The sequence below is a fragment of the Cricetulus griseus genome, chromosome 2 (assembly GCF_003668045.3).
Source record: "Cricetulus griseus strain 17A/GY chromosome 2, alternate assembly CriGri-PICRH-1.0, whole genome shotgun sequence".
Taxonomy (NCBI): Eukaryota; Metazoa; Chordata; class Mammalia; order Rodentia; family Cricetidae; genus Cricetulus; species Cricetulus griseus.
In genome coordinates this window covers 33,756,008-33,781,024 of record NC_048595.1, presented here as the reverse complement: position 1 = coordinate 33,781,024, position 25,017 = coordinate 33,756,008, and the positions used below count along the sequence as shown (strand labels likewise).

General features: G+C 48.3%; 1 protein-coding gene across 1 annotated transcript in view; it reads right to left on the bottom strand.

Moving 5' to 3' along the window:
* Positions 1–377: 377 nt before the first annotated feature.
* Positions 378–25,017, bottom strand: part of Cfap57 (cilia and flagella associated protein 57) — a 71,212-nt gene continuing 46,572 nt past the window's right edge. Inside the window, exons 18-23 of the mRNA XM_027399075.2 lie at positions 24,766–24,909; positions 19,490–19,606; positions 17,378–17,512; positions 17,141–17,284; positions 7,825–7,957; positions 378–729 (exon numbers count right to left, since the gene is read on the bottom strand). Of these exons, the coding sequence (XP_027254876.1) occupies positions 515–729; positions 7,825–7,957; positions 17,141–17,284; positions 17,378–17,512; positions 19,490–19,606; positions 24,766–24,909 (888 nt within the window). The 3' untranslated portion in view covers positions 378–514. The remainder of the gene's footprint in view (positions 730–7,824; positions 7,958–17,140; positions 17,285–17,377; positions 17,513–19,489; positions 19,607–24,765; positions 24,910–25,017) is intronic.

The window sequence follows — 25,017 nt, the reverse complement described above, 5'->3', positions numbered from 1 at the left end:
ACAGAAAAGTGTAGAGTGTCCCCAGAAATGGAGGAACCTGTTAAGGTCACACCGAACATAGACGTGAAGACAAGAGAAAGAAGAACAAGAAGTCCCTCATTATATATTTCATAAGGAAGAAGAAATTGGAGGAGACCCTGTTTGGTCCTGTCTTGGCCGGAAGAGGTGAAAACCAGGAGGAAGCAACAAGTGAGCTACTTAAGGTGTGAGCAGGTGGCCCTGTCTCAGCCCAGGTCTGGCCCATCTCAGCAGTACAGGCTGTCCAGTGCCTACACAGGAACAAACAACAGTGGCTTTGGAGAGTTCACAGTCCCCAGTCCTCAGGCTCTTCTCCCCCTTTCCCATGAGCCCCCGCCCTAAGCAGAAGTTGGACAAGGTTGTGAGCAAACACGTTTATTCTGACTCTGCCCCCAACCCTCCAGGATGAAAGAGGTTGATGGGACTCAGGTAGAAGTCTGTCTTGGTGACAGACACATGATGCTTCAGACTGTAGCTGCAAATGGCTCACCAGAGATCACTTGCTGTGCACTTCGAGATCCACTTCCGATTCGACGATGGAAGGGAGCCGAACCCCGGCAATGGTGTGGAAGCCTGGGACCTGCTCCTGCTCTTGGATCTGATCTCTGAGGCGGCGGATTTCCAGACGCTGCATTTCGATGATTCTCCCGGTTTCCTCCTTTTCGTTCAGTCTCATGGTAGTACTAACGCTGGGGATGTCCTTGCTGACCACTGTAAGGGACAAAGCAGGGTCACTGTGGCCTGCAGTTGCCATCCCCTCCAAATGCACACAGAGCCTCCGCACTGGCAGAAATAAACAGACTGCGCCCACGTGGTAAGTCTGGCCTGCCCATGCCAATGTGTCTCACTGAGTTCAAGTGCAGCTCCCTGGGGATGATGCTGGAATCCAAGCCACCAGTCCTCTGGTAAACATGGCGCTTCTGGGGTTTGCCACCATCCTGGGCATATCTCAGGCCTGGGCCTCACAGGGCTGGACGCCCAGCAGTAATCTTGGCCTCCATGCCATGTCACCTTCCCCTTTCTTCATTAAAGATGGTCCCCTCTGCTGTCCATCTCTCAAGCCAGTGCCCCAGTTCTCTGACCACAGACTCTTTCACTGTTTGTACAGTATTCACATCCTACCTGGGACTGTGTTTTCCCATAATTCCCTTCTGCCCATGAGATGAGATGGGCTCCTAAATTCACATTCTTTTTCTGGCCACTTAGACCCATTTCTTGACAACCCCACTCCTAGTTTTCTAATTGATTTGTTCTTCCATTTCATCTATCCTGCCCAGCCCACACCTGAGACAGACACCAAGTGCCTCCAGGACCCTTCAGGGTCTCCCCATCCATGTCTGGCCTGCTGTGTGCTACTGAGAAAAGTAACACGTATGGGTCAATGCTTTGGCTCCAGCTGATTGTTTATAGCCTGCAAACTTTGCCCTTCCCCACAGCAGCACATTTGAACTCTGACCTCCATTCCCTATCCATCATCCTTAACAAATGGCACTGCCTCTCTCTCCTCCCTACTGCCAGCCCTTTCCTGTAGCTCTAAGGGAAATACTAGAAAAGAACAGATATTGGAGGCTAAGGGAGAGACAATTTCCTCAAGGAAACGGCCAGCGGTGGCCAGTGGTCAGCCTTGTCTTGGCCTCTGACTGGTGTGATGGGGCCAGCATTCAAAGAGCAATTGGCTTATCTTGCCCTTCCTAGGTCTGGTCCTTCCTCCTTTTTTTTTTCTTTTTTTTCCCCATTCATTTATTTACCTTCCTTCTTTCTTCACTTCTAGACTTCCTTTTCTGCAGACTCAAGGCTCCTCATCCCTTAGTGCTTTTTCTCCCTAGGTATCAACCCTTCATCCTCCTGATACCGGTTGTTTTTGGTAACTACTGCTTTTGGTGACATGACCTCTGCATCAGCTCCTGTCTCCAGGTTCCTCTCAGTAGCCTTCACACACAGCTACCTAACCAGTCACCATCTGGCTTCCTGGGGGATGGAGGTGTCTGTGAAGCCATAGTCCTGGTGTCTGTCTGAGAGATTCAGCGCAGAGATTCTCTTCTGACCAAAGGAGCACATCCTTCCCACAGTGCCTCTCTATGTGTTCTAAGGATCTTGTTCCAAACTGTGACTTTAAGGCTGTCCAGGGTGCTCAAGCACTGAGTGAGGTCACTGGACCTCAGGGGTGGGCGGTGGTGGGCTCTCCACAGAGGCAAGGAAGGGCCACCAGAACCACAGCTACGGGTTGGAGGCTGACCTAGAGCAGTCACCTTCTGAAATGTACCTGACTCTTGACATATTGTCCCATGAGTGTTCCTAGGTTTAACTTGTGAAAGATGGCTTCTGTTACGGCTCCTGCCCTGTCTCCCACTCTGGCTTGTGAGTATCTGCGTTGTTATTTTCCTGCATCTTCTCAGCACCCCCACTGGTCTCTTTCCATCCTTTCTGACAGCCAGTTGCCTGTTTGCCATACTGTGGTTCAGTCTTACAAGGCCCCCTTCTTTGGTGCATAAACTCCTGCCTCTTCCACGGATATTGGGAAGATAGCTCTCACCATGAGGCTCCACCCAACCTCGCCCCTCCCTCACATGCCCAGTCTCAGAATCTGTCACCTTCCAGACCTGGCTTCCTTCCACAGACAGACAAATTTATCTAAACAACTAACTTCTTATTGTCACCACTATTGTTATCTGCAGTGTTGTGGATTGAGCCCAGGGGCCACATACAGGTAGAGATACACCACGGAGCTACATTCTCAGCCTCAAATACAGCTTCAGAGGATGGAAAACAAGAAAGTGGTCAGGGATACAAGTGAACGTACTCCCACCTCCTTTCCAGACTCTGTATCATGTTTCTTTTCTTTAATTGTTTCTTTTCAAATTTGGTCTATTTCTCCTTTATTGGTTTGGAAGGTTTTCTCTTTCTTTCTCCCCTGCCCACGAAGCATAATATGATGTGTGTGTGTGTGTGTGTGTGTGTGTGTGTGTGTGTGTGTATCTCTGTGTGTGCTCTCACAGTTTCAGAACTACAGGGAGATAGGACTAGAGACAGGAGAGGCCCTGAGAGCTTGGGGTTAGCTAGCCTGGCACACACAGTGTGTGGTGGGGGAACACGTCACCCTGTCTCACACAAAGAAGGTGAGTACTGATAATTGACTTGTCCTCTCACCCTGCCATGTACATGCACTCTGTAGTCACAGACGCATGAAATGAGACCTGGGATGGTTCAGTTCCAGACCCCCTCTGGCTTGAAGGCTTCTGCCCAGTGTTTCAGTTCTTCTGATTGGCTTCTGAATTGAATCCACAATTCAGCTATTGTGTTCCCCATGTTAGGTCATCACTGGTGCCTCAGAGTCTACATTCTGCCTTCGTTCCTTGGTGACACATAGCGAGGGGATAGCCACCAAGCTTCAGCACTCTGAAAGGACTGCATCATCATTTCTGGCTCTCACTGTTGCCACTGAGAAGCCACCTGGCACCTGGCACTGTGTCCCAGCTCTTGCTCTTCTCCCCGACTGCACTCTTTGTCTTTGGTGTTCTGTGGTTTTGATGTAGGTTTACTGTTATTTTTCCTTTTGGGAACCATTAGGATTACTGAAGCTGATGGTCGTCATCTTTCATTGATTCTGAAAAACTCTGTTACTCCTTGAGGTGACACCCATCTTCTGAGGACTCCATGTAGACAGCTGCCGACTTATTCCATTCCATCCCTGGCTCTCAGTGTATCTTGTCCCTCTGGGCTGAATCCCAGTCACCATCTTCATCCTTTTAGTTTACATATTCTCCTTTCAGATGGATGTATCTACCATATGGCTCAGTTTGTTCACTGAGTTTCTAATTACAATAATGATAGTTCTCATTTCTACTAGTTATTTGTGGTTTTAAAATATAATTTGTAAAATTTTAGAATACTCTTGCATTGGGCTGGAGAGATGGCTCAGCCGTTAAAGGCTAGGCTCACAACCAAAGATATAAGAATACTCTTGCTTACTTAAAAAAAAAAATTCAAAGCCAGGCAGTAGTGGCACATACCTTTAATCCCAGCACTTGGGAGGCAGAAGCAGGTGGATCTCTGAGTTTGAGGCCCATCTGGTCTATAGAATGAGTTCTAGGACAGCCAAGGCTACACAGAGAAATCCTGTCTCAAAAAACAAAACCAAACAAACAAACAAAAAACCCTAACAAAACAAAACAAAAACCCCCAAAAGCCAAAAAACCCACAGCCACCACTAATTCCTTTTTTATTTCCTTAAATATAGAAGGCATTAAGCCATTTGTGTTATATTTCACCCATCTTTTCCTTCATGTGTGTGCACATGTGTGTATATGTTGAATCGTTGCACAGCTCCAGTGACTTGATCTGGTTGGGGTGGCAAGGACTGAAGAAAGGACAGGGAAAGACAAGCAATGATGGAGGGCAGGGGGACTGGACTCTGTGATAGAGAAGCAAGCCACAGCCACCCCAGAAGCTCAGTGTGTTTATTCTACAATTGAACAGAGAATTATTAGCTACAGCTCAACAAGGAGTAGCCTCTGCAGGGAGTGGTCTTCAGGCTGTAAACATTTGGGTGTCTATGGGAAGAAGAAAACTACAGGGGACTTCTTTTTGCATATACTGTTAACATTTGCACTTGGACCAGGAAGGAAGGTTTTACCATCTCCCGGGATGGGGGCAGGGCTGAGGCTTTGGGTTGCTGTCCACATTGATACAGCCCTTGGCATGGTCCATGACATGTCTGTGTCCATGTCAACAGTACATATTCACTGAGGACTTCACTCACGCAGTGCTTCCTCCAGTATGTGTGTGTGTGTGTGTGTGTGTGTGTGTGTGTGTGTGTGTGTTTCCATGTATGCTGCTGCACACAATAGAGGTCAGAGGTCAATTCTCTCATTCCACCAGTTGGGTCCTGAAGATCCAACTTAGGTCAGTCCTTTTACCATTTGGTGGGTCCATTTTTAACAGTCTGACTTTTCATAGTCTTTGGTTTGTTTTATCCTATAGTTTGCTGTTTTGGTGGTTTAGCATACCTTAGTGTTTTTTTTCTATGTTTTTCATTTTCAGCTTAGGATTTAGTGCCCTGGGCCTCTGAAGACAAGGATACTCCTCCACCCACTTCTTCCTTTGGTGCCCTCTCTGTCCTCTCAGCTTATTTATGCATTTTAGCTGGTTTTGAATAGCCACCTTTAGCTGTAAGTTTTAGTGATGTGGTTTTAGAAAGTGGAAAACAAGCAGGTATATCTCCTGGATCTGTTAATTAATTGTCTTGCAATTTTGGAAACAATATAAATGTTGTTAAAACTGCAGTAGTGGTTAGGGAACCAGAGCTCCCTTGTTCAAAGGATTCTCAAACACCCACCAAGCAAGCAGGCCAGATCCTACACAACTTGAAGAATGAGTACTTTGCTCTGGCTTGTCTTGGGAAGGGGGCGGGTGCACATTTCAAAATCCAAGGTCAGACTCAGGTTTTGCACAATCGACGTCAACAACTTGTCACCCATTGTCACAAGTGAATGTTCTTTGAATAAAGCTGTAGCAGAGGAAGGATATGATTGGTTTGCTTTCAAACAGTTCATGGTGTGAGTGTTGGGCTGGGGTGCACAGGAGCAGATACTGAAGACACAAGAGTGGCAGGGGTTGATGCTTCCTGGAGTTGGGAAAGGGATTCCTGCAAGTTCACCGGATTTTGCTCTCAACTTTTTATATGTCTGGAAATCTCCACATTAATTAATGATATAAAGAGCTGCCTACAAGGGGGAAGGTGGGGGGAATGAGGGGTGGGGGGTGTCTCAACTAAGGAGTTTTCAGGATGCTTTATGAATTTGTAGTATTTTCTCCCCCATTTCCCTCCTGCTCTCCTCTCTCACCCCCCCGCCAGCCTCTTTCTTTCTGCGGTGCACACAGGAGTGCACATGTAGAGGCCACAGGAAGATCACCCAATGTCTTCCTCTAATAGATCTCCACCTATTCCCTTGAGAAAGTGCTCACCAAACATGGAGATGGTTGTTCTTTAGCTACGCTGGTAGCCAGCAAGATCCAGGGGTCTTTTTGTCTTCCTGTCTGAACTCACCTCTCACTGGAGTTAAACCTTCTGCTCCTGCTCCTTCAAGTGCTGGGATTTCAGTTGTTCCTCATTAGACACAGTAACATTTGTAGCCTTTGTGGTCTTCTTTTTTCTTTTTTTTTCTTTTTCCCCTTCTCTCCCTCCGTACCTCTCTCCCTCCCTCCCTTCCTTTCTTCCTTTTTACTCCTTCTGTGTAACAGCCCTGGCTGACCTGGAACTTACTCTGTGGACCAGGCTGCCCTCAAACTCAAGAGATCCGCCTGCCTGTCTCCCAAGTCCTGGGATTAAAGCTGTATGTCACCACCGCCAGGCTAGTTTTGTAACATTTTAAAGAGAAGTTTTGCAGTTGTTCACAGGCATATCTAAGGTTTATTCCCCCCAAAGGTGGGGGCGTCAGCTCTCAGAAATCTGTAGCTTACACTTTAGGATGTATGCTGTGTTCTCAAGTCCGTGTTGAGGACTGAAGAAGGCTACCACTAAGAATATTTACTCTGGTCCCAATAGTTGTACTAACCTAAAGGGACCATAATACAATACAATTGTATCCATACACATATACATAATGATTAACGACAGAGATACATGTGTTCCAGGAACTGCTAGTCACTAGGCTATCCCATCTTTGTGAGAACACTGGCCATGAGGACATGGTACCACAATCACATGTGTAGTTCGTCATAGCTCTCACATAGTTATGTAGCACAGGACTATTACACAGATTGCAAAAACAGCAGAGAGAGAGAGTGCCTGCATCACCCAAAATCCCAAGGCACTTGCTCTGGGATGCTCCAACCCATTGGGGCTTTATTCCTGAATGGCAACTGCCAGAGCACAAGGTGCATCAGCTTCACTGGCTTACTCTTCATAGAGATGCCTTCTATTCTTGGTTTGTACTGATGCTCAGGTACACAGATGACTTAGGGAATATAGATTTGTTACCTGAAAGTCTGGAGACTTTCAATCAACATTCCTTTCTTAGAGAGCCATGTGATACCTTTCTCATGGAGTCTAGTGCCAGGAAAAAATTGTCTCCCCAGAAAAAAAAGCAAAAATTCGAAAACCCTTTTTTCTTGCCATACAGTGAGAATTATGTAAACTACACCACAGCATCTCATGCTGTAGCCCAGGCTGTCCTTGAGCTGATGATGGCAATGCCCCTGTCTCAGTCTTCCAAGTGTGGGGATTCACTATCATACTATTTCCCTTGGCTACCTGACGTTCAGCGGCCCTTTAATGTGTCATTGCAGTCACAAACTTATTGAACATTTCTTATGTAATTTCCTTCTCCCTTCAAATAGTTTTTCATCTTTTTGTCTTCGTTTTAATTGTACAGGTCCCTTACCCACAATTCTAAAATGAAAAAAAAAAAAAGATTTAAAAATGGAACACTGTTTTAAATTCATGAAGCTCGGATTGAATATTCACATGTCGCTGCAGAATGCTAATGTGTTTGATTTCAGGGCACTGCCCCAGACCCCGTGGGGATGTTACATAATATACAGCATGTTCTTTCTAAAGCCTGCATGGTTCTGAGTTTTGAATTGTAGCTAACCCTGAGGATTTCAGACAGGAGCCTGTGGCCCTTGTGAGAGAGAGCATGGATGCTGCCAAGTCCCCACAGACTCTCTGTAGAGGCAGTGTGAACTATGGAGAGGCTCCGAAATGCCACCGGTGGATGTGGACAGATATTGAAAGAAGCCAAAGGGAGACCTGCTCACGGCTGCCTTTGGGCCTTCGTCTCATTGCCCAGCTCCCAGCGGCATTACCTGTCTCTGGGACATCTTGTGCTCGTAATTTCTTGGACAGTTTCAGGGCTGATTCAAGGTCGTAGATTTGGGATCGGGTTAACTTCAGCTCCCTGCGGAGCTCATTAATCTCCTTGATCAGAGAGACATTTTCCTTTAGGAAACAAGGAAAGACAGTAAGTGGGATGCTCAAGGGCTGGATGGGTGCAGGGTGTACCAGGAAGCTGGACCTAGGTTAAGCTCTGAACCCTGCACTGGCAGTGCGTCTCTGCCCTGCTCATTGCCCAGCCTTTTGAGGTACCAAAATGCCTGGAACCATTCTACCCATCTGTGCTCTTTCAAGCATCCACACAATGCTTTCCTAGCCACTCCAGATATGCTTTAATGTGCTTAAGCAGGGTAGCCCTTATAGACTCTATTCCTATCATTTGGTGATGGTTCTGGAAATTGAACCCAGGGTCTTATGGATGCTAAGCATGTTCTCTGCTACGGAACTATACCCCCAAGCCCTATAATCGCAATTTTACAGAAAAATAAACTGAGACACCAGAGAGGTTATATGAGTGGCCTGAACTACACAGCAAGAAGTGGAGCCAGGATGTTAACCTCAACAGCAATCTTGGAAACTGTGCTATCCTCTTCTCATACCCCAATTTGTTGAAAACAAGGTACGTCTGTCCCAAGTGCTGGGATTAAAGGCGTGAGCCATCAACGCCTGGCTAGGACATCTATTAAGTCCTTATATGCCACAAAAGACTCTTGCCCTCAGCACCATGCTATTAGTGAGCAACACAGAATACTAAGCTGCTAATTAACATCTGCTATATCCACTGAAGACTCACTTATTTACGTTTGACCAATAGTCATCTATTTAATATGTCTGTACTGGGTACCTGTGCTGGCTAGTTGACACAGACTAGAGTCATCGGAAAGGGAACCTCAGTTGAGAAGATGCTTCCATAAGATCTGGCTGTAGGTCATTTTCTTAACTGGTGATGGATGTGGGAGGGCCCCGCCCATTGTGGGTGGTACTATCTTTGAGCCGGTGGCCCTGGGTGATACAAGAAAGCAGGCTGAGCAAACCACAATGAGCAAGCCAGTAAGCAGCACTCTACAGCCCGTACATCAGTTCCTGCCTCCAGGTTCCTGCCCAGTTTGAGTTCCTGGCTTCCTTTGATGATGAACAGTGAGTGAGTGATGTAGAAGTGTAAGCCAGATAAACCCTTCCCTCCTTGGCTTGTTTTTTGGTCATGGTGTTTCATCACTGCATTAGTAACTCTCACTAGGACAGTACCCATCATGGGCCAGCCATTGCATTGATCCTGGGGGTATATAGAAAGTGAGATCTGGTCCCTGCACTTGACTTCACAGTTTAGTTAGGGTAGGAGCCTATGTGTGTGGCTGTGGCTTGCTGGTGTGGAGGAGTAAGGGACACAGGAAAGACAATCTTGTCTGAATGACAGATGGGCTCTTAGGAGTTGACTGCAGGGTTGAGGCTTAAAAGAGTTAGCAGGTAAGAGGGTAAGGGATGTTCCAGAGAACTGATCCACCGGACAAGGGTTCAGAGTATGGCATGACTGATATCAGGGGAGTAGTTTCTTTTTTTCTCCTTTGCTGTACCTCAAATCTCCATCTTCCACTTCACACTTAGTACAAGGGTCCTCGGCTATCACCAGGGAGGAGTCCCCATGCCCATAGGTACAGAGTGAATGGCCACTGTGCTCTCAGAGCCCATGCCTCAGTGTTCAGCTTGCCTCACACCTGCCTGCAGATAAATCACCCCTGCATTATTAAATGGAGCTTCTGGCTCAGCGGGTCTGGTGCAGGTCCTGAGAGTCTGTGTTCTTGTGTGTGTGTGTGTGTGTGTGTGTGTGTGTGTGTGTGTGTGTGTGTGTGTGTTGTTGTTGTTGTTGTTATTGTTGCTGTTGTTGTTGTTGTGTGTGTAAGCCAGAGAAGGACATCAGGTGTCTTGCAGAGATGGAGTCCCTCACTGGGCCTGGAGCTAGGCTAGTGGGCAGCAAACCCCAGCTATCCTCCTGCCTCATCTCCCCACAGCACTGAGGTTACAGGCACATGCAGTCACACCTGCTTTGGACATGGGTGCTGGGGATTTGAACTGAGTTCTGCATACTGTGTAACAAATGCTTCACCCACTGAGCCATTTCCCCAGACCACGTCTCTGCTTTTCTAGCTGGCTGTGTCTGTCTACTGCCTAAGTCTAAGTAGGATGGTGCTGTTTGGAAATGCACTGAAGCACCTCTGGGTGGGGTTACATCAGGAATGGCAAGGGTGGGGCCAGAACTGGATGATCTCAAGCCTCCTCTCTGAGTTGTGACAAGTCCTCCTATGTGTCAAGGAAGCACCTGTGGGGCCTTTGGGGAAGCAGGGACCTCCAGAGATACCCCCAATCAAAAGGTACCCCCAAGAGACTCTCAGTCCAAGCACAGAGCTTCAGTATAGCATACATTTCAGCACTCCTCACTTTACATCTTTCTTGCATGTTGGAGGCAATGCCCAGCACTTGATGCCAGGCTTTGTTCTCCAGGCCAGGCTCCATGCCTATTTTTCTGAGTTGGCTGGCTCTCTCTGTCTAATGCTTTATGTTTTTTTAACCAACCCTGGCTCTGGAGATGGGTCACCCATATTTCCTTTCCAGATGCTGTCTAGTAAAATTCCCTGCCAGTCTCCCCTGGATGGTCCCCTTGCCAGCTTTATATCATAATGTGATTGCTTCAATGCAATTTTATTGGACACTAAGACCTAGGGCATTGCTTTGCATGTGAGATGTGCTCAATACATATTTGTGGGCTGGGAAAGCAGGTGAAGAATGTGCAGGACATGGAAGCAGAGGGGAGAGGCTTTTGAGAGCCACAGAGAACTCCTGGGCGAACTCACAGGCCTGGGGGCCAGGAGGCACTCTCTCTACCTCTCTCATTAGCTGGCTTTGTTTAGCTTCACTTCTGCCTTTCTATAAAGGAAGAATCATAACTGGGACAAAGACTAGGGGCTATAGATATCCCCTTCTGGTCCTCCCAGGTTCCTCTCCTAGGCACTTCCAACCATTTTGCCACTGAATCCCATCAGTTTTGTGCTGGGTCTCCCACTGTGATTTATCTCAGCTGTTAGCAGCTTGTTCTATTATTGGAATGACTCCAGGCAGAGCCCTACATTCCCCCCACCTCTGTCTGAGTCAGCCACCACCCATGACTGGGCTATCTGGATCCTGGTTCCCTTTGGCATGAGTGTCTGTCTTTGGCCCCATTGCCAGTTTTTGACACCTCCATGATGGGCCCCCAGAGTATGATTCCATCTTTTCCCCCTTCATTTTAATTTTATTTTATGTGTATGGGTTTTTTTTTTTTGCCTGTATGTATTCTATGCACCATATACATGCTTGGTGCCCGAGGAAGCCAAAAGAGGGCATTAGATTCTCTGGAGCTGGATCCCCTGGAACTGGAGTTACAGAGAGCTGTGAGCTGCCATGTGGGTACTGGGAATAAAGTCCAGGTCCTTTGGAAGAGCAGCAAATGCTCTTAACCACTGAGCCATCTCCGCAGTCCTGCACAACGCCATCTTTATTGAAATGTGACTGAGGCCAGAAATCAAATGTAGTCCAGGTAACTTTCTGAATGGAGATGAAGGAGGAGTGGATGGGGATGTGGGTAAATGGGAAAGGGGAGGGGAGGGGTGGAGAGGAGGGAGGGGAAACTGGTTGGTATGTAAAATAAATGAAAGAAAATGTTATTTAAATAAAAAATGTAGCCTAGCACCCTGCATTTGCTTCTTCAATCCTTCATTCACCTTTTACCCCCCCCCCCAAGTGCCACAGTTTCTGATAGCTATGAACTGGTCTGTGGACTGGTCATTGTGCTAAACATGGAAGTCCCTCTTGGCTATAATATACAGAAATGTCATGAGAGTCAGAGGTGTGAGCCTAAGTCTGTGAGAGGTAGGGGAGTCAGAGGGTGGAGAAGATTCTTCTTAGTCAGGAGCAAGCAGAATGAAAGGTTCTTAAACTCTGATGATAAAAAGCTGCTAAGAATAATAGTAATGGGGCTGGAGAGTTGGCTCAGCGGTTAAGAGCACTGGCTGCTCTTCAAGAGGTCCTGAGTTCAATTCCCAGCAACCACATGGTGGCTCACAGCCATCCATAATGAGATCTGGTGCCCTCTTCTGGTGCAAAGGAGCTCATGCAGATAGAGCTCTCATATATATATATATATATATATATATATATATATATATATATATATAGTAACTGTGTGGTTTGGCTGCATCCCTGCACAGTCTGCACGCATCATCTTAGCTGCATCCATCACTTTGGCTGCATCCCTGCAAGTCTGCATGCATCACCTTGGCTGCATCCCTGCATACTCTGCATGCATCATCTTGGCTGCATCCATCACCTTGGCTGCATCCCTGCATACTCTGCATGCATCACCTTGGCTGCATCCCTGCATACTCTGCATGCATCACCTTGACTGCATCCCTGCACAGTCTGCATGCCTCGCCTCCTCTCACCCTTCAGGAGCCCCAGGTGGAATGCATTCTCAGATTCATCAGGGTATGAAGACTAACATTAAGACAGTGGTAACAGGGGTTGAGTGTTGCTGTGCCCACCTCCCACATGTCTGCTGCCTCCCACATTCACCCTCTCTCGTCCTCTTTATGCCACTCTTGCTCCAGTAGCCCAGATAGAATGATGGCCAAAGACAAGCTGAGGTCTTTAAAAACTGTTTTCTAAGGTGCCCTATGTTCTGAGGAACCCAAAGATCATAGTGAGGTCAACTGTGTGTGTCTCTGTAAATCAAAAAATAAAATAAAGAAAAGTGAAATCAACAAGCTTGCTACGCCTCTTCCTCCTGGTGTCCTTCCTGGTCAAGATGTCTACAAAACCCCTTCCAGTCTTTCAGGCCTCCCCCACCCAGCTACCCGGCCACAGAAAAGATCTGAGCAGTTCCAGGTTTGGAGACTCCAGGAGGAGCAATCTGCAGACACTAAGGTCTTTGTGTAGAGACTGAAACAAGGTAACAAGGGCTGCCTTCTGCCCTTGGAACGGAATGATGATGCCCTGGCTGAACTTCCTGATACTGATGGCAAGCTGAGAAGGGAAGGGAATGCCCATAGCTCCCCCTACTGGCTGCTCTGAGTCAATACCTTTAAGGGTAGGCTGTTGCCTCAGTGTGGGAGAATCTGGCCACTGATGAGGGCTGTCTGTGATCCTAGAAGCCTCACATCTGTTAGCAGGATCATCTAACTGCACAGATAAGCCAGGCTGTTATCTCCCTGCTCATCCCACCCTTCCTCCTGTGCCTGACCTGGCATTTCAATTCCTCATTTCTACTCTGAAATGCCTTTGGCATCACCAAGTCCCCCTTTCCAAGCTTTTCTTTTTTATTCCTAACCTGACATCCGTCTAACAGGTTTCTTCACTTGACTGAATACTCTGCCAACTGAGGCAACTGTGTCTGAGAAGGACTCTGACCTGTGTTGAGGATGAGTCTCACAGTTCTTGGCAAGGAGCAGAGGGCCTTTTCCAACATGACCCAGGGCTAAGTACCATTCAGGTGGATTCTCGCTGCTTCAGATGCTTTGCAAAAGTGAGGTCTGTGGATCCCGAGTCCCCACTCTCAACCCCGCCCCTTCCTCTGCTGTCTCTCTGCCTGGAAGGAAGGCCCTTCTCCCGGCTGATCCTCAGTCGCCTTCCACCCACCCTGAGACCAAACTCCAACAAGCCCTCCCTCTTTTGGGTCTTCAAGGAGCATGTTTCTTCCGTGGGCCCACACCACCGGATAGATTTGACAGTCCATGCTCCCCAGGCTCTCTGAGGGCGGGAATACTTTAAATCTATCTTGGAATTCTCCATGGCTGACACACAGCTTGTTGTGTAAGACGACCTTGAAAAGTGTGAAGGGGATGAATAAAATGTGTGTTCGAGGTGTTTGTATTGCATAGCAACTCTCATTCCCATATTTGCATGGGCATGCCAGGGAGCAGTGTGGGGAGGCCCTGAGCTCCTATCTGTATATACAAATGAGATGGTGGCCCCATTTCTCCGCTCAGTTGTTTTCAATGAGTTGCTCAGTCACTGTGCCTGCCCTGGCTTTCCTTAGCCGTTTTGGAATAAAGTACTGGAGCCCTGGTAGCCACAGAGGAACTCCAGCAGTTCCAAACCACCACCTACTAAGGCATTCAGGGCTCCTAGCCACCACCTGTGTGTGTGTGTGTGTGTGTGTGTGTGTGTGTGTGTGTGTATGTATGTGTATGTTTATATGTGTGTATATGTATGTATGTTTATGTGTTGTATGTATGTGTGTATGTGTGTGCATGTACGTTTATAGGTGTGTATGTATGTGTGTATGTGTGTGTATATGTTTATGTGTGTGTATGTATGTGTGTATGTGTGTGTATACGTTTATGTGTGTGTATGTATGTGTGTGTATATGTTTATGTGTGTGTATGTATGTGTGTATGTGTGTGTATACGTTTATGTGTGTGTATGTATGTGTGTGTGTATGTTTATGTGTGTGTATGTATGTGTGTGTGTATGTTTATGTGTGTGTATGTTGTATGTGTGTATGTGTATGTATATGTTTATGTGTGTGTATGTATGTGTGTATGTGTGTGTATATGTTTATGTGTGTGTATGTATGTATGTATGTTTATGTGTTGTATGTATGTGTGTATGTGTGTGTATACGTTTATGTGTATATATGTGTGTATGTATGTATATGTTTATGTGTTGTATGTATGTGTGTATGTGTGTGTATATGTTTATGTGTGTGTATGTATGTGTGTATGTGTGTGTATGTATGTGTGTATGTGTGTATCTGGAATCAGTTGTGCTCTCCTTTCCCACCCCCAGGCCATGTATGATGGACTTTTAGACTCATTCAATTATTTTCACTGTAGCTCTTGAATTGTTTCTTTGCTGGTATAAAGGAAAAGAAATGGGCATTTTTTTTCTGGCTTCCATAAATGTTTACACACATCTGTGCCCACATGAACATGAATGCATACTGGCCCTTTCTGAATGGAGATGGAGGAGGAGTGGATGGGGGGAGTAGAAGGGAGGTGGTCTGTATGTAAAACAAATGAAAAAAAATTAATAAAACAATTTTAAAAAGAAATTAAAGAAGAAATGGCATTTTTGAGCCCTAATTCTGTACCAGGCAGGTGGCTGCTGTTTATCTTGGCCAAGCATCACAGTGGCACTGGGGTTGGTGTCTTTTGCCCCACATTACAAATAAACAGAGTGGTCTCTGGAGCCCCACAGTCTCTTGGCCAAAGAGCAGTGAAGCACGGTTGCCTTGGTCTACTCAGATGCTGTGTCCATTCACCCCCATGCCCTGCGTGAGAATACAGTCCCCAGCTAGGCTTTGCCTGCATAGGCCCTGCAACCTCCTGTGACTTGGGCCTAGTCCTCTCGTTCAATCTCAAGATCAAAGAAGAAAACAGCTTCTAGTACCTAGGACAGCAGTTCTTTAGAAAGAGCAGTCTTTTTAAAAATATCTTCTGGGCTGGACATGTGACAGTGCTCCTTGGTATGCACGAAGCCCTGGGTTCAAACCCTAACCCTTGGGGAAAGAAAACCTTCCCAACTTTTGCAAGCCAAGTCTTATCCAGAGCCTCAATAAAATCAGCAAGAAATCTCTGTGTGTGCCTGTGGTGGTGTTGGTGGGACCCAGAGCTCCACCCCCAGGCCTCCTTCTTGTCCCCTGATGTGGTCTGAGTCTCTTCTTTAGATCCACAGAGGTCACAGCACACAGGTTTCTTGTCCCTACCCCCAAGATAGAGTTTCCCTGTGTAGCCCTGGCTGCCCTAGAACTAGCTCCGTAGACCATGCTGGCCTCAAATGTAAAGATCTACCTGCCTCTGCCTCTGGAATGCTTGGATTAAAGGTGTGAGCTACCACACCTGGCTGACACACAAGTTTCAATGCTGTTTAAGATAGAAGACTTCCAGGGACCCACCTCATAGGAGCATTGGTTGAGTCTCTTCTGCTGCACACTCCTACCCTAGTCCAGGGTAGGACCCTGGTCCAGCACTCTCTAGGGAATGGGGTGGGGAAGAAGCATGGCGTCTGCCCTAGCAGCCTCATGAAGGAATTTGTGCCCTACAGCAAGCTTGCGCTTCCCCCTTCCTCCCTCCCCTCCTGGAACGGACTTGTTGCTTTGGGCTTCTGCTTGGTGTGGAGAGAGGGACCAGCCCCTGGAGGACCTCAGGCTGGTGCGGTGGTGGCAGGGCTCAGCCATGCCATCGGGTGACAAATACTGTCACCCTGGTCTCCCTGCCTAGCTTCCTGTGCTCAAAGCCCATGGTTTGGGTACCCCAGGCCCTTAGCAAGGCTGTGTGTAGTTGGTGGTACCAAGGGGCCTGCCAATCACACCCACTCCTCTTTCTGGGTCTCTGGGAACTTGCATGATCCAGAATAGAAATGGTTTGAGAATATAGTGGGAAGGGGTGCTGGTTTTAAAATGGCAAGAGACCAGCTGTGCCTTGATCTGGCCTCAATTGCTGCATGTAACTTTCCAACCTGGTATCTGGTTTCAATCCAAACTACACCCTGTTCCCATCCCAGAGTTTCAATCAGGACATTAAAGAAATGTAACCAGAAAAGTATGTGCCCTATGTGATTCCGATGTTCTCTTTTGATATAAATTCATATTAATTGCCTCAGATGATACTGACACCCAAACAGAGATCTGGCAGAAGCATCTTGATGGGCAGTCCCGACAGAGTGCTTGGGTGGGGGCAGGAATGGGGTTAGGCTCCCTGAGTTGTCTGCTGAAGGATCCTGGGAGTTGGGTGTGGGAGCTCATTAAGTATGATCATTGCCAACTCCGTGGGTATGGCTCAATCTGGACCAAGAGATAAGGGTAAGACCTGAGGCACCAGAAAGGGAGAAGAGGCAGGTGGAGACTGGCTAGATACATCCCAGGAGGTGGGAAGAACAGAATAAATAAAAAGCAGCAAAGTCAGGTGAACCAGGAGCTAGAAGAGAAAAGGGGGCGAAGGAGTCAGGAGGAAGGAGTCAGGAGAGCTGTGACCTGGCCATATCGCGGGTAACTTAGAAGAGAGAGGCAGGATGCCGGCTTGTTAGGGCTAGGGATGAGATGGCAAGTGGAACAGGGAGGAAGCAACAAGGCCACTAGTGGGCATGACGATGCCAAGATGGGCTCCTTGGTGGACCCTGGGCCATAATGACAGCCAGGATGAGCTCTGAGAAGTCAGAGAAGAGGAGCCATAAAAAAAATGCGTGGGGTCCCTGGACGACATCTGGGGAGCCTGGACAGTGGGTGGTCTCAGGAAGCAAAGGGACGTACACGTCCATTACCTGCATGATGCGGACATAGCCGGCGCGATGCAGTTCGCCCTCCTTGACCACTTTCTTCTTGAGAGTGGCAAGGTTCCTCTCCAGGTGTTCCCGCTGGCGGGCATACTCCTGTTGCAAGTCTGAGTTCAACCCTGCAATTTCCACCTGGTGGATTTGGGAGACTCAGCAAAAGGGGGAAGATGTAAAGTATAGTGCAGGGCAGTGTGGCTGGGGCAGGGCAGGGCACTCAGAGCTCACCATGTCTGCCCGCTGCACATACTTCTCAAAGAGATCACGGATCTTCTCCTTCAGCAGCCGGGGCTCCTGGATGTATGCCACGCAGTTGTGAAGGTCTGTCTTGAACCGTCGGACCAGCGCTTCCAGGTCCCTCTCCTGTAATCAGACATTGACTCCTGGGACTGCAGGGCGCACTCCATGAGGAGGGGCCAGGGGCTTCAGGAAGAGGCTAAATGACACAGAGAGGGACCAGCGTATCCTTGTCTGGGATTGACACCTGACTGTTGGGGATCACCCTGGGCACAGAATGCCAGACGGGCGGTCAGCCCAAAGGTGGCAGTTCTGAGACTCTTGTACACCTGCCTGGCTGGATACCCTGCCTGAAGAGCTGCCAAGAAGACAGGCTCAAGACTGCAAGCACATGGCATTCCTATTGCTCTAGATCCCGTTAGTGGTTTCAGGCTCCTAAGATGAAAGGAAGCTCATGTGGCCACACTCTTTTTAGAGCCAAGAAAGATGTATCATTCTCTCCCGCAGATCCATACCCAGGGCCACCCTCAACCCCATTAGGACCTCACCCAGCATCTGTTCCCTTGACAGTCGGGAGCACTGCTGTGAATGGCTGAGAACCCCTACAGATTGCTGTACACTGGAGTAGCTCTCCAATCCCCAGCCATGCTTTCCTTGACAGCCACCTTCCCCCACCCTGACCTAAGGGGATGTCTCCTTTCTCTCTACTCCCATACCCCTTTATCCACTTTACATATATATCCACAGGTATATACAATTTCTCTGTACATAATTTTCTATCTCTACATAGTTTATGTATGCACAGGCTACAAATCACTCATCAGCCCTTTCGGCTTGTGAAGAGCTGGGCCCTGCCCTCTTCCCATGTGCAGCTCTGCAGCTTTGGCAGTGTGCACGGTCAGTGTTTACTGAGGAGGACAGAGAAGCTCAGTCTGATTTGGAAAAGATTTCAGGTGGCCCGCAGGCCGAGTACACAACTGCATCCTTGCCTGGGGCCAGAGGACTACGCTTTCCCAGGCTGGCTCTGAGCACCGGGTGAAGTTTTGTTTTTCTCCTCATTTCTTGGCCCTTACTTACTGTGCTTATTTACAAGATAAAAAGACTGCAATGGGCCAGATGTACAATGGGCCAGCATTAAGAGTTCCGAGGCAAGCTTGGGCTATCCCATCAGTTCCAGGCCAGCCTGGGTTACAGAATAAGATACTATCTCAAGACACACGGGGGGGGGGGGGAGGGGGGGGGGGAGGGGCTGGAGAGATGGCTCAATGGGTAAGAGTGCTTGTTGTGTAGGCATGAGGACCCAGCTTTAGATCCCAGCATCCCAGGAGCCTAAAACCCCAGCACTGCGAAGTGGAGACAGGAGGGTTGCTAAGGTCCCTGGCCAGCTAGTGTACCTGAAGAAAATGGCAAGCTCCACATTGAGTGATAGATTCTGTCTCAAGGACATGAGGCAGAGAGTGACAGTCGGGCACCTGACTTCCTCCTCTGACCTCTGCACATGGGCAGACTGGAATGGATGGTCTCTAAGGTTCTCCCAACATCAGCAATTTTGGGGTGCTCAGAGCATTTAACCACTTCATTAAGGGCAAATGACCTTTTAAAATCATGTTCTTCCCCAGGTCAAACAAACCCAAGGCTAAGGGTGTTTCTATAAGACAGTGGTTCTCAACCTTCCTAATACTGACACTCTTTAACACAGTTCCTCTGACCCCCAGTCATAAAAAAATATTTTTGTTGCTACTCCATAACTGTAATTTTGCTACTATTATGAATTGTAACATAAATATCTGAGATGTAGGCTATCTGATGTGTGACTCCTGTGAGAAGGTCATTTGACCCCAAATGGGTCACAACCCCCTGCTACAAAACCAGCATTCTCCCCCTCTCATCCACACACCCAAGCTGTTTTAAAGTCGTAAATGAATTTGGACATGTAAATTCGTGCAGGCCTGGAACCAGACAGGCCTGTGGGCAAGAGCATGAGTTAAAATGGGAAGTGTTTCTTAGCAATGGCTGGCTGTCTCGAGGAGCCAGCTGCCCGCTGCAGGCAGGTGCCAGATCCCGAGGCCACGCACGCGCTGCCAGACGCTGAAATCCTCGCACCTTCTGCTGCTCTTTGCGCATCTCCTGATCCGTGGCTCTCAGTTTCTGTAACAGTTCCGAGATGTTCAGCTCCAGTTGCGTGTTCTGCTTATGGAAACGCTCCAGTTCGGCTTCCATCTACAGAGAACCAGGGGATGAACCGGGGAGGCATGAACAAGGAGGTCAGGAATGAAAACCACATTTGAGAGCAGACATCTTTCACGGGGAATTCCCGACACTGTATTTCTGCTCTGGTTCCCAGCCATGTCCTCTTGAACGAGATCTCTGGCCTTACTGCTTGCATCCTAAAAGCACCCCACCTGAGTCGATACCAGGTCCACTGGGGTCCTGGGTGTCTGTGGCCAGACTGTGAAGTTTTCATCTTGGTCACTGCCCCTTTCCCTAACCTGGCAGATTCCTCTTATTTATTTATTTATTTATTTATTTAGTCCTTTCTAACTCAGTCACTCTAAATCCTGGTTTCTCAACTGCTGCTCAAGGCGGGTCCCTCCAGAGAAACACCTCCCTCACCCGATTTGGAAGGCTGCACAAGTGGAGCTTGATCCTCGGGATGCACGATCATTCTAAATGGACAGTTGAGGCTTGTTCCTAAAGCAGAGAGCTCTGAGGGACCAGAGTGCCACGTGGGTAGCTCTCAGTCTAGGGCACAACACGGGGAAGAGCTGAGAAGGACACAACCGAGAGCTGCCCCCTCTTCAAAAAGATGGCAGGAGACACCAGCAAGAAAGGTTTGCTCTCCCTTGTCGGATCTGTCCAAGGCACATCTGGTTCGGATGAGACCGGCTGTGGAGAAACCCAGTTCCCACTCAAAGGGTGGTGTTTGATAGCCACCCCAAATCTGATGGCACTGCTACTCATGGTAGTACAATGGAGGCTCACTGACTGTTTTTAGGGCATGGGATGCTCCTTGTTTTGTGTGTAGGATGGAGGTGGGTGGAATCCCGCCCCCCCCAACCTACCCTAGGTTTTATCATCACATTTTAAGGTTCCTGTCAACCTTCTGAAAGCCTGGGAAACTTCTAAGAAGCTACCTCCATGTTCTTGAACACAGAGGAATGCCTCTTTAGCATTAATAGCCCTCCGAGGTCCGGATGGACCCTGTGACCATCTGATAGAGGATGAAAGGGAGGGAGGGAGAGCAGGCACCTGTATTGGGCAAAGGGAGGAAGGGTGAGGAGGTAGGAGGAGAAACAGGAAGTACCCGCCTCCGGAAGAGGCGTGGCAGACTGCAGAGAGCCTATAGAGAACACACAAGAATGGGGCTTTCCACAGCCAAAGGAAGAATGAGCACCTTCAGGGCTAGGAAGGTGGCTCAGTGGTTAAGAACATCGGCTGCTCTGACAGAGGACCAGGTTTTGTTTCCCAGCACCCACGTGGTGGCCCACAGCTGTCTGTAACTCCAGTTCTAGGGGATCTGATGCTCCTTTCTGGCCTCTGTGTGAGCCAGGCACACATGTAGGGCACACGTATGCATTCAGGGCAAAATGCTCTTACACATAACATACACAACTTGATAAATCTGTTTTGAAAAGCAATGAGCTGTGGGAGGCTAAGAATACAGAACTGATGAGGGGGTAGTTTCTGCGTCCTAGAAGCCTCTGGTCTGAATGGACGAGGTGGCTGTGTGATGGATGAAATGTTATTTGTGGCTGAGGCAGAAGGTACCCTAGGCAGAAAGTGCCCTGTGTACACCAGGGACTTGAGCATGTGCCTACCCTGGGAAGGGCCACTTCAGCTGAATGTTATAGAGCTGTGTTTCTCAACCTGTGAGTTTTGACCCCTTTGGGGTTACATATCAGATATCCATACATTTCAGATATGCAATATCTAGATATTTATGTTACAATTCATAGCATTAGCAAAATTATGGCTATAAAGTAGCAACGGAATAATTTTATGGTTGGGCTCACCACAACATAAGGAACTGTATTAAAAGGTCACAGCATTAGGAAGGTTGAGAGCCACTGTTAGAGGGTATTGGAGGACAAAGGGGGGGAGAGAATGGCAGGCAGAGAGCAGCTTGCCTACAGAGGACCACTGGGTGGTGGCCTGGTACATTTCTGCAGGCTGGCACTGGTCTAGATGACTGAAAGATAACACAGCACTGGAGGCAGGCTGAGGGGTCCACCACACTAATGTCACTGAAGAGCCTCACCGGGAGCTGGCATGGGTAGTGGGGAGGAGTCTAACATAGAGATTGGTTCTATCAGAAGAAAGAAAACTAGAGCCCAGGCAGGAGACTAGCTAACTGGCTGCACTGGGCACCCGTGAAGGAAGACAATGTCTTTTTATTATTAATTCATTAATTATGTATAGTGTATTCAGAAGAGGGCACCAGATCTCATAACAGATGGTTGTGAGCCACCAAGTGGTTGCTGGGAATTGAACTCAGGACCTCTGGAAGAGCAGCCAGTGCTCTTAACCTCTCAGCCATCTCTCCAGCCCTAGAAGACAATGTCTTAAGACAGGGAAATGGCAGTTGGAAGAGAGAAAAGGTGCCCCCACTAATCAGGGCCCCTGAAGGTCATGTCTGTGTGGCATAGCTGATCATACCTCTTATCAGTCCTATGCCACAATGACAGACTGGGTTAGGATGGAAGTGACCTGGGACCATATTTTTTTCCCTTCCTCTTTCCTCCACAGGCAGAGCCTCACATGACTTCAAGGACATAAATATAAACTGCAAAATATGTAAAGTGTGAGGGGCTCTGGCTGGAAAACCAGGAGACGAGCCCAGAATGTGGGAACTTCTCTTTCCCAGCATGGACATTCCATTCTATTCATGGTGACAAGTCTCAGTGGAGAGGGACGGGAGAGTGGAAGAAGCGCTTTGTCCCCCAGTGGACATCTGGCAGTGTCTGGAGATGTTTTGGATAATAACAACCCAGGCAGGGGCGGGTGCTTCTGGCATGGAGAGAGCAGAGACAAAAGACAGTGCTAAAGCCCTCCATAGCACACAGGACAGCCCTGGGCAGTGAAGACTCAGCTGCTCCAGAACACAGATAGCTTCGAGAAACCCCACACTAGAAGAACAGATAAATGTGTTGAAACTGAAACCACAAGAATACTGCAAGAGATTCTTTTTCTCCACAGAGAGGCGCTGGGGAAGTGTGTATGAAGAGGGGGAGCTCCATCAAGGCTGGGTTCCTGCTCATTCACAGAGATCTCTGGACACAAGCCAAGGGCTTGAACCTTCTGTCCTGTAGGAGAACTTAGCCAGAGATCTGCAGTGGGCATTTGTGAACATGTCACTACTTCCCAAAGAAAAGGCCCATGGTTAGAGGTTCCTATAAAGAACCAGGGCCAGATAGCAGCCCTGAGCTCTTGGCATAAGGAGTGGGCATGGTGTGTGTGTGTGTGTGTGTGTGTGTGTGTGTGTGTGTGTGTGTGAATGATCCCACGGGCGTGCTGATCACAGGACAGGGCCCTCACAGATGTTCTTAAAAAGAGGCCTGAAGGAGCCGGCCATTCTCCCTTCGTCCTTCCACAGTGTGAGGACACACAGAAGTCACTGTCTATGACATACAGACCCTCCTGCCCCCCATTCTTTTGATGCCCTGATCCTGGACTTTCAGCCTCCAAGACAGTGAGAAAAATTTCTGTTGTTCGCAAGTTCCTCAGGCTGAGATATTTTGCTACTGAAAGGACAAAGTCAATTGCCATTCCTTGGCCCTGAAGTCACCAGCGTGTGGTAGGGAGCCCCAAGGAGGCAGCTCTGTGGCCAGCTGTGGGCAGAGAGAGCACCCTGCAGACGCCATGGGGAAAACCATACCCACCCACCACAGAGCCCACCAGGGACCTCTGCCTGGTTTCTCTGCTGAGCACACCAGCACCACCTTGGCCATGGACATCAAGAAAGGTAAAGATGCTGCCAGCTGCCCTGCTCCTTCGGCACAAGCACCTAGAGAAAATGGAGGGAAGAGTGGGACCCTTCTTTGCCAGGGAAGGCATCTTTGAAGAGGAGACAGCTAAGCTGAGACAGGAAAGATGAATAACCAGTCACATGACGATCCAGGGGACAGTTTTCCAAGCAGAGGGGAACCTACCACAGAGTTCCTAAAACCGGGCAGCATGGCTTTTAGGAGCTGACAGGAAGCTGGTACTGGAGCAGGGGAGGAAAGCATGAGATGGTGAGAGGCGTAGAGTCTTTGGATTATATTCTAGTGGAAGGGGACACCATTGAGGCCTTTGCCTGGTGGAGGCCAGGCTGTATCCCCAGTCAAGTCTAGATAAGAAATGGTGGAGGGGGCTGGTGAGATGTCTCAGCAGGCAAAGGTGCTTGCTAAGCCCGAGGACCTGAGACCCATCTCTGGAACCCACGTGGTGGATGGAGAAAACTGTCTCTTGCAAGTTGTCTTCTGACCTCTACATGAGGTGCTGTGGCAAGATCACCCCACCACTTAAGTAAAATGAAAACAAATTAGTCTTCCTTCTCCTTCTCCTCCTCCTTCTTTTCTTTTTAAAGCAATGGTGGAGGCTTGGACCAGAGCAATCCCACCAGGGAAGGAGTACTGGGTTTGAAATATTACTTGATGGGTATTGGTGATGCTTTTGGACATGGGACTTGAGAGAAAGAATCAGGAAAGACCTTTTTACATTTCCATTTGACTGTGAAACAAACTGGATAGAGGGGAGGGGGGAAAATCAAGAGTAATTTTGGCAGAAAATATCAACAACTCAATTTTAGGTCATCATGGCCTCCGAATCATAGCTGTTCTGTACCCAGTGGCGTCTGGTGGGTAAACAGAATGTTGTAAGAAAGGCGCACATCTGGGCCACTGGTATCTAGAAATGCATGTCCAGCCAGCTTGGTTCTAATGTCTCTTCTCTCCACCTTTCTCCTGTTTGCTCCCCGGAACAGATTCTTAATTGCTCCACTCTTGGTTTTAAGAGCCCTTAGGAGACTTCTGGTGCCCTGTCAGAAGTCCAAACACCAGACCCAGGCCTAGAGCCCCAGCAATATCCCAGGTTTGAGAAGCAGTGCTTGGTGTTGGGTGGTTAATATTACCTTTTGACTGAGTACACACTGCCCCCTAGTGACCATACATACTCAATAGCTGCAGCTCCCATTTGTCGCTACAGTAAGACTAACCTGGACCTACACAGTTCAAAGAATGCAAGTTAAATCCCCATCTAACTTGCTTTTGGAAGCTGGAAGCTGCACATGCCTTGGCTGTGAGCAGTGTTTTCTCTCTTTTCCCCGGAGCCAGTAAGCAACAGAGTTAGTGGGGACAGAGGTCTGAGGGCAGGGTGTGTGTGTGAGTGCTGGCCCTCACCTCCTGGATCTGCTCCTTCATCACTTTGATCTCGTTCTCCCGAGGCTCTATTTGCTTCTTCAGCTCCTTTATTTTGTAGTCGAGGACAAACTTGAATTTCTCTAGTTCTTGGTTCTTCTTCTTCAGATCATAAATTCGCTTCTCCTGGAAGTGAGATGAGAGAGACAGGTGACTAATGTCACAGGGCTCTGGCACACGGATGACTAATGTCACAGGGCTCTGGCACACGGATGGCTAATGTCATAGGACTCT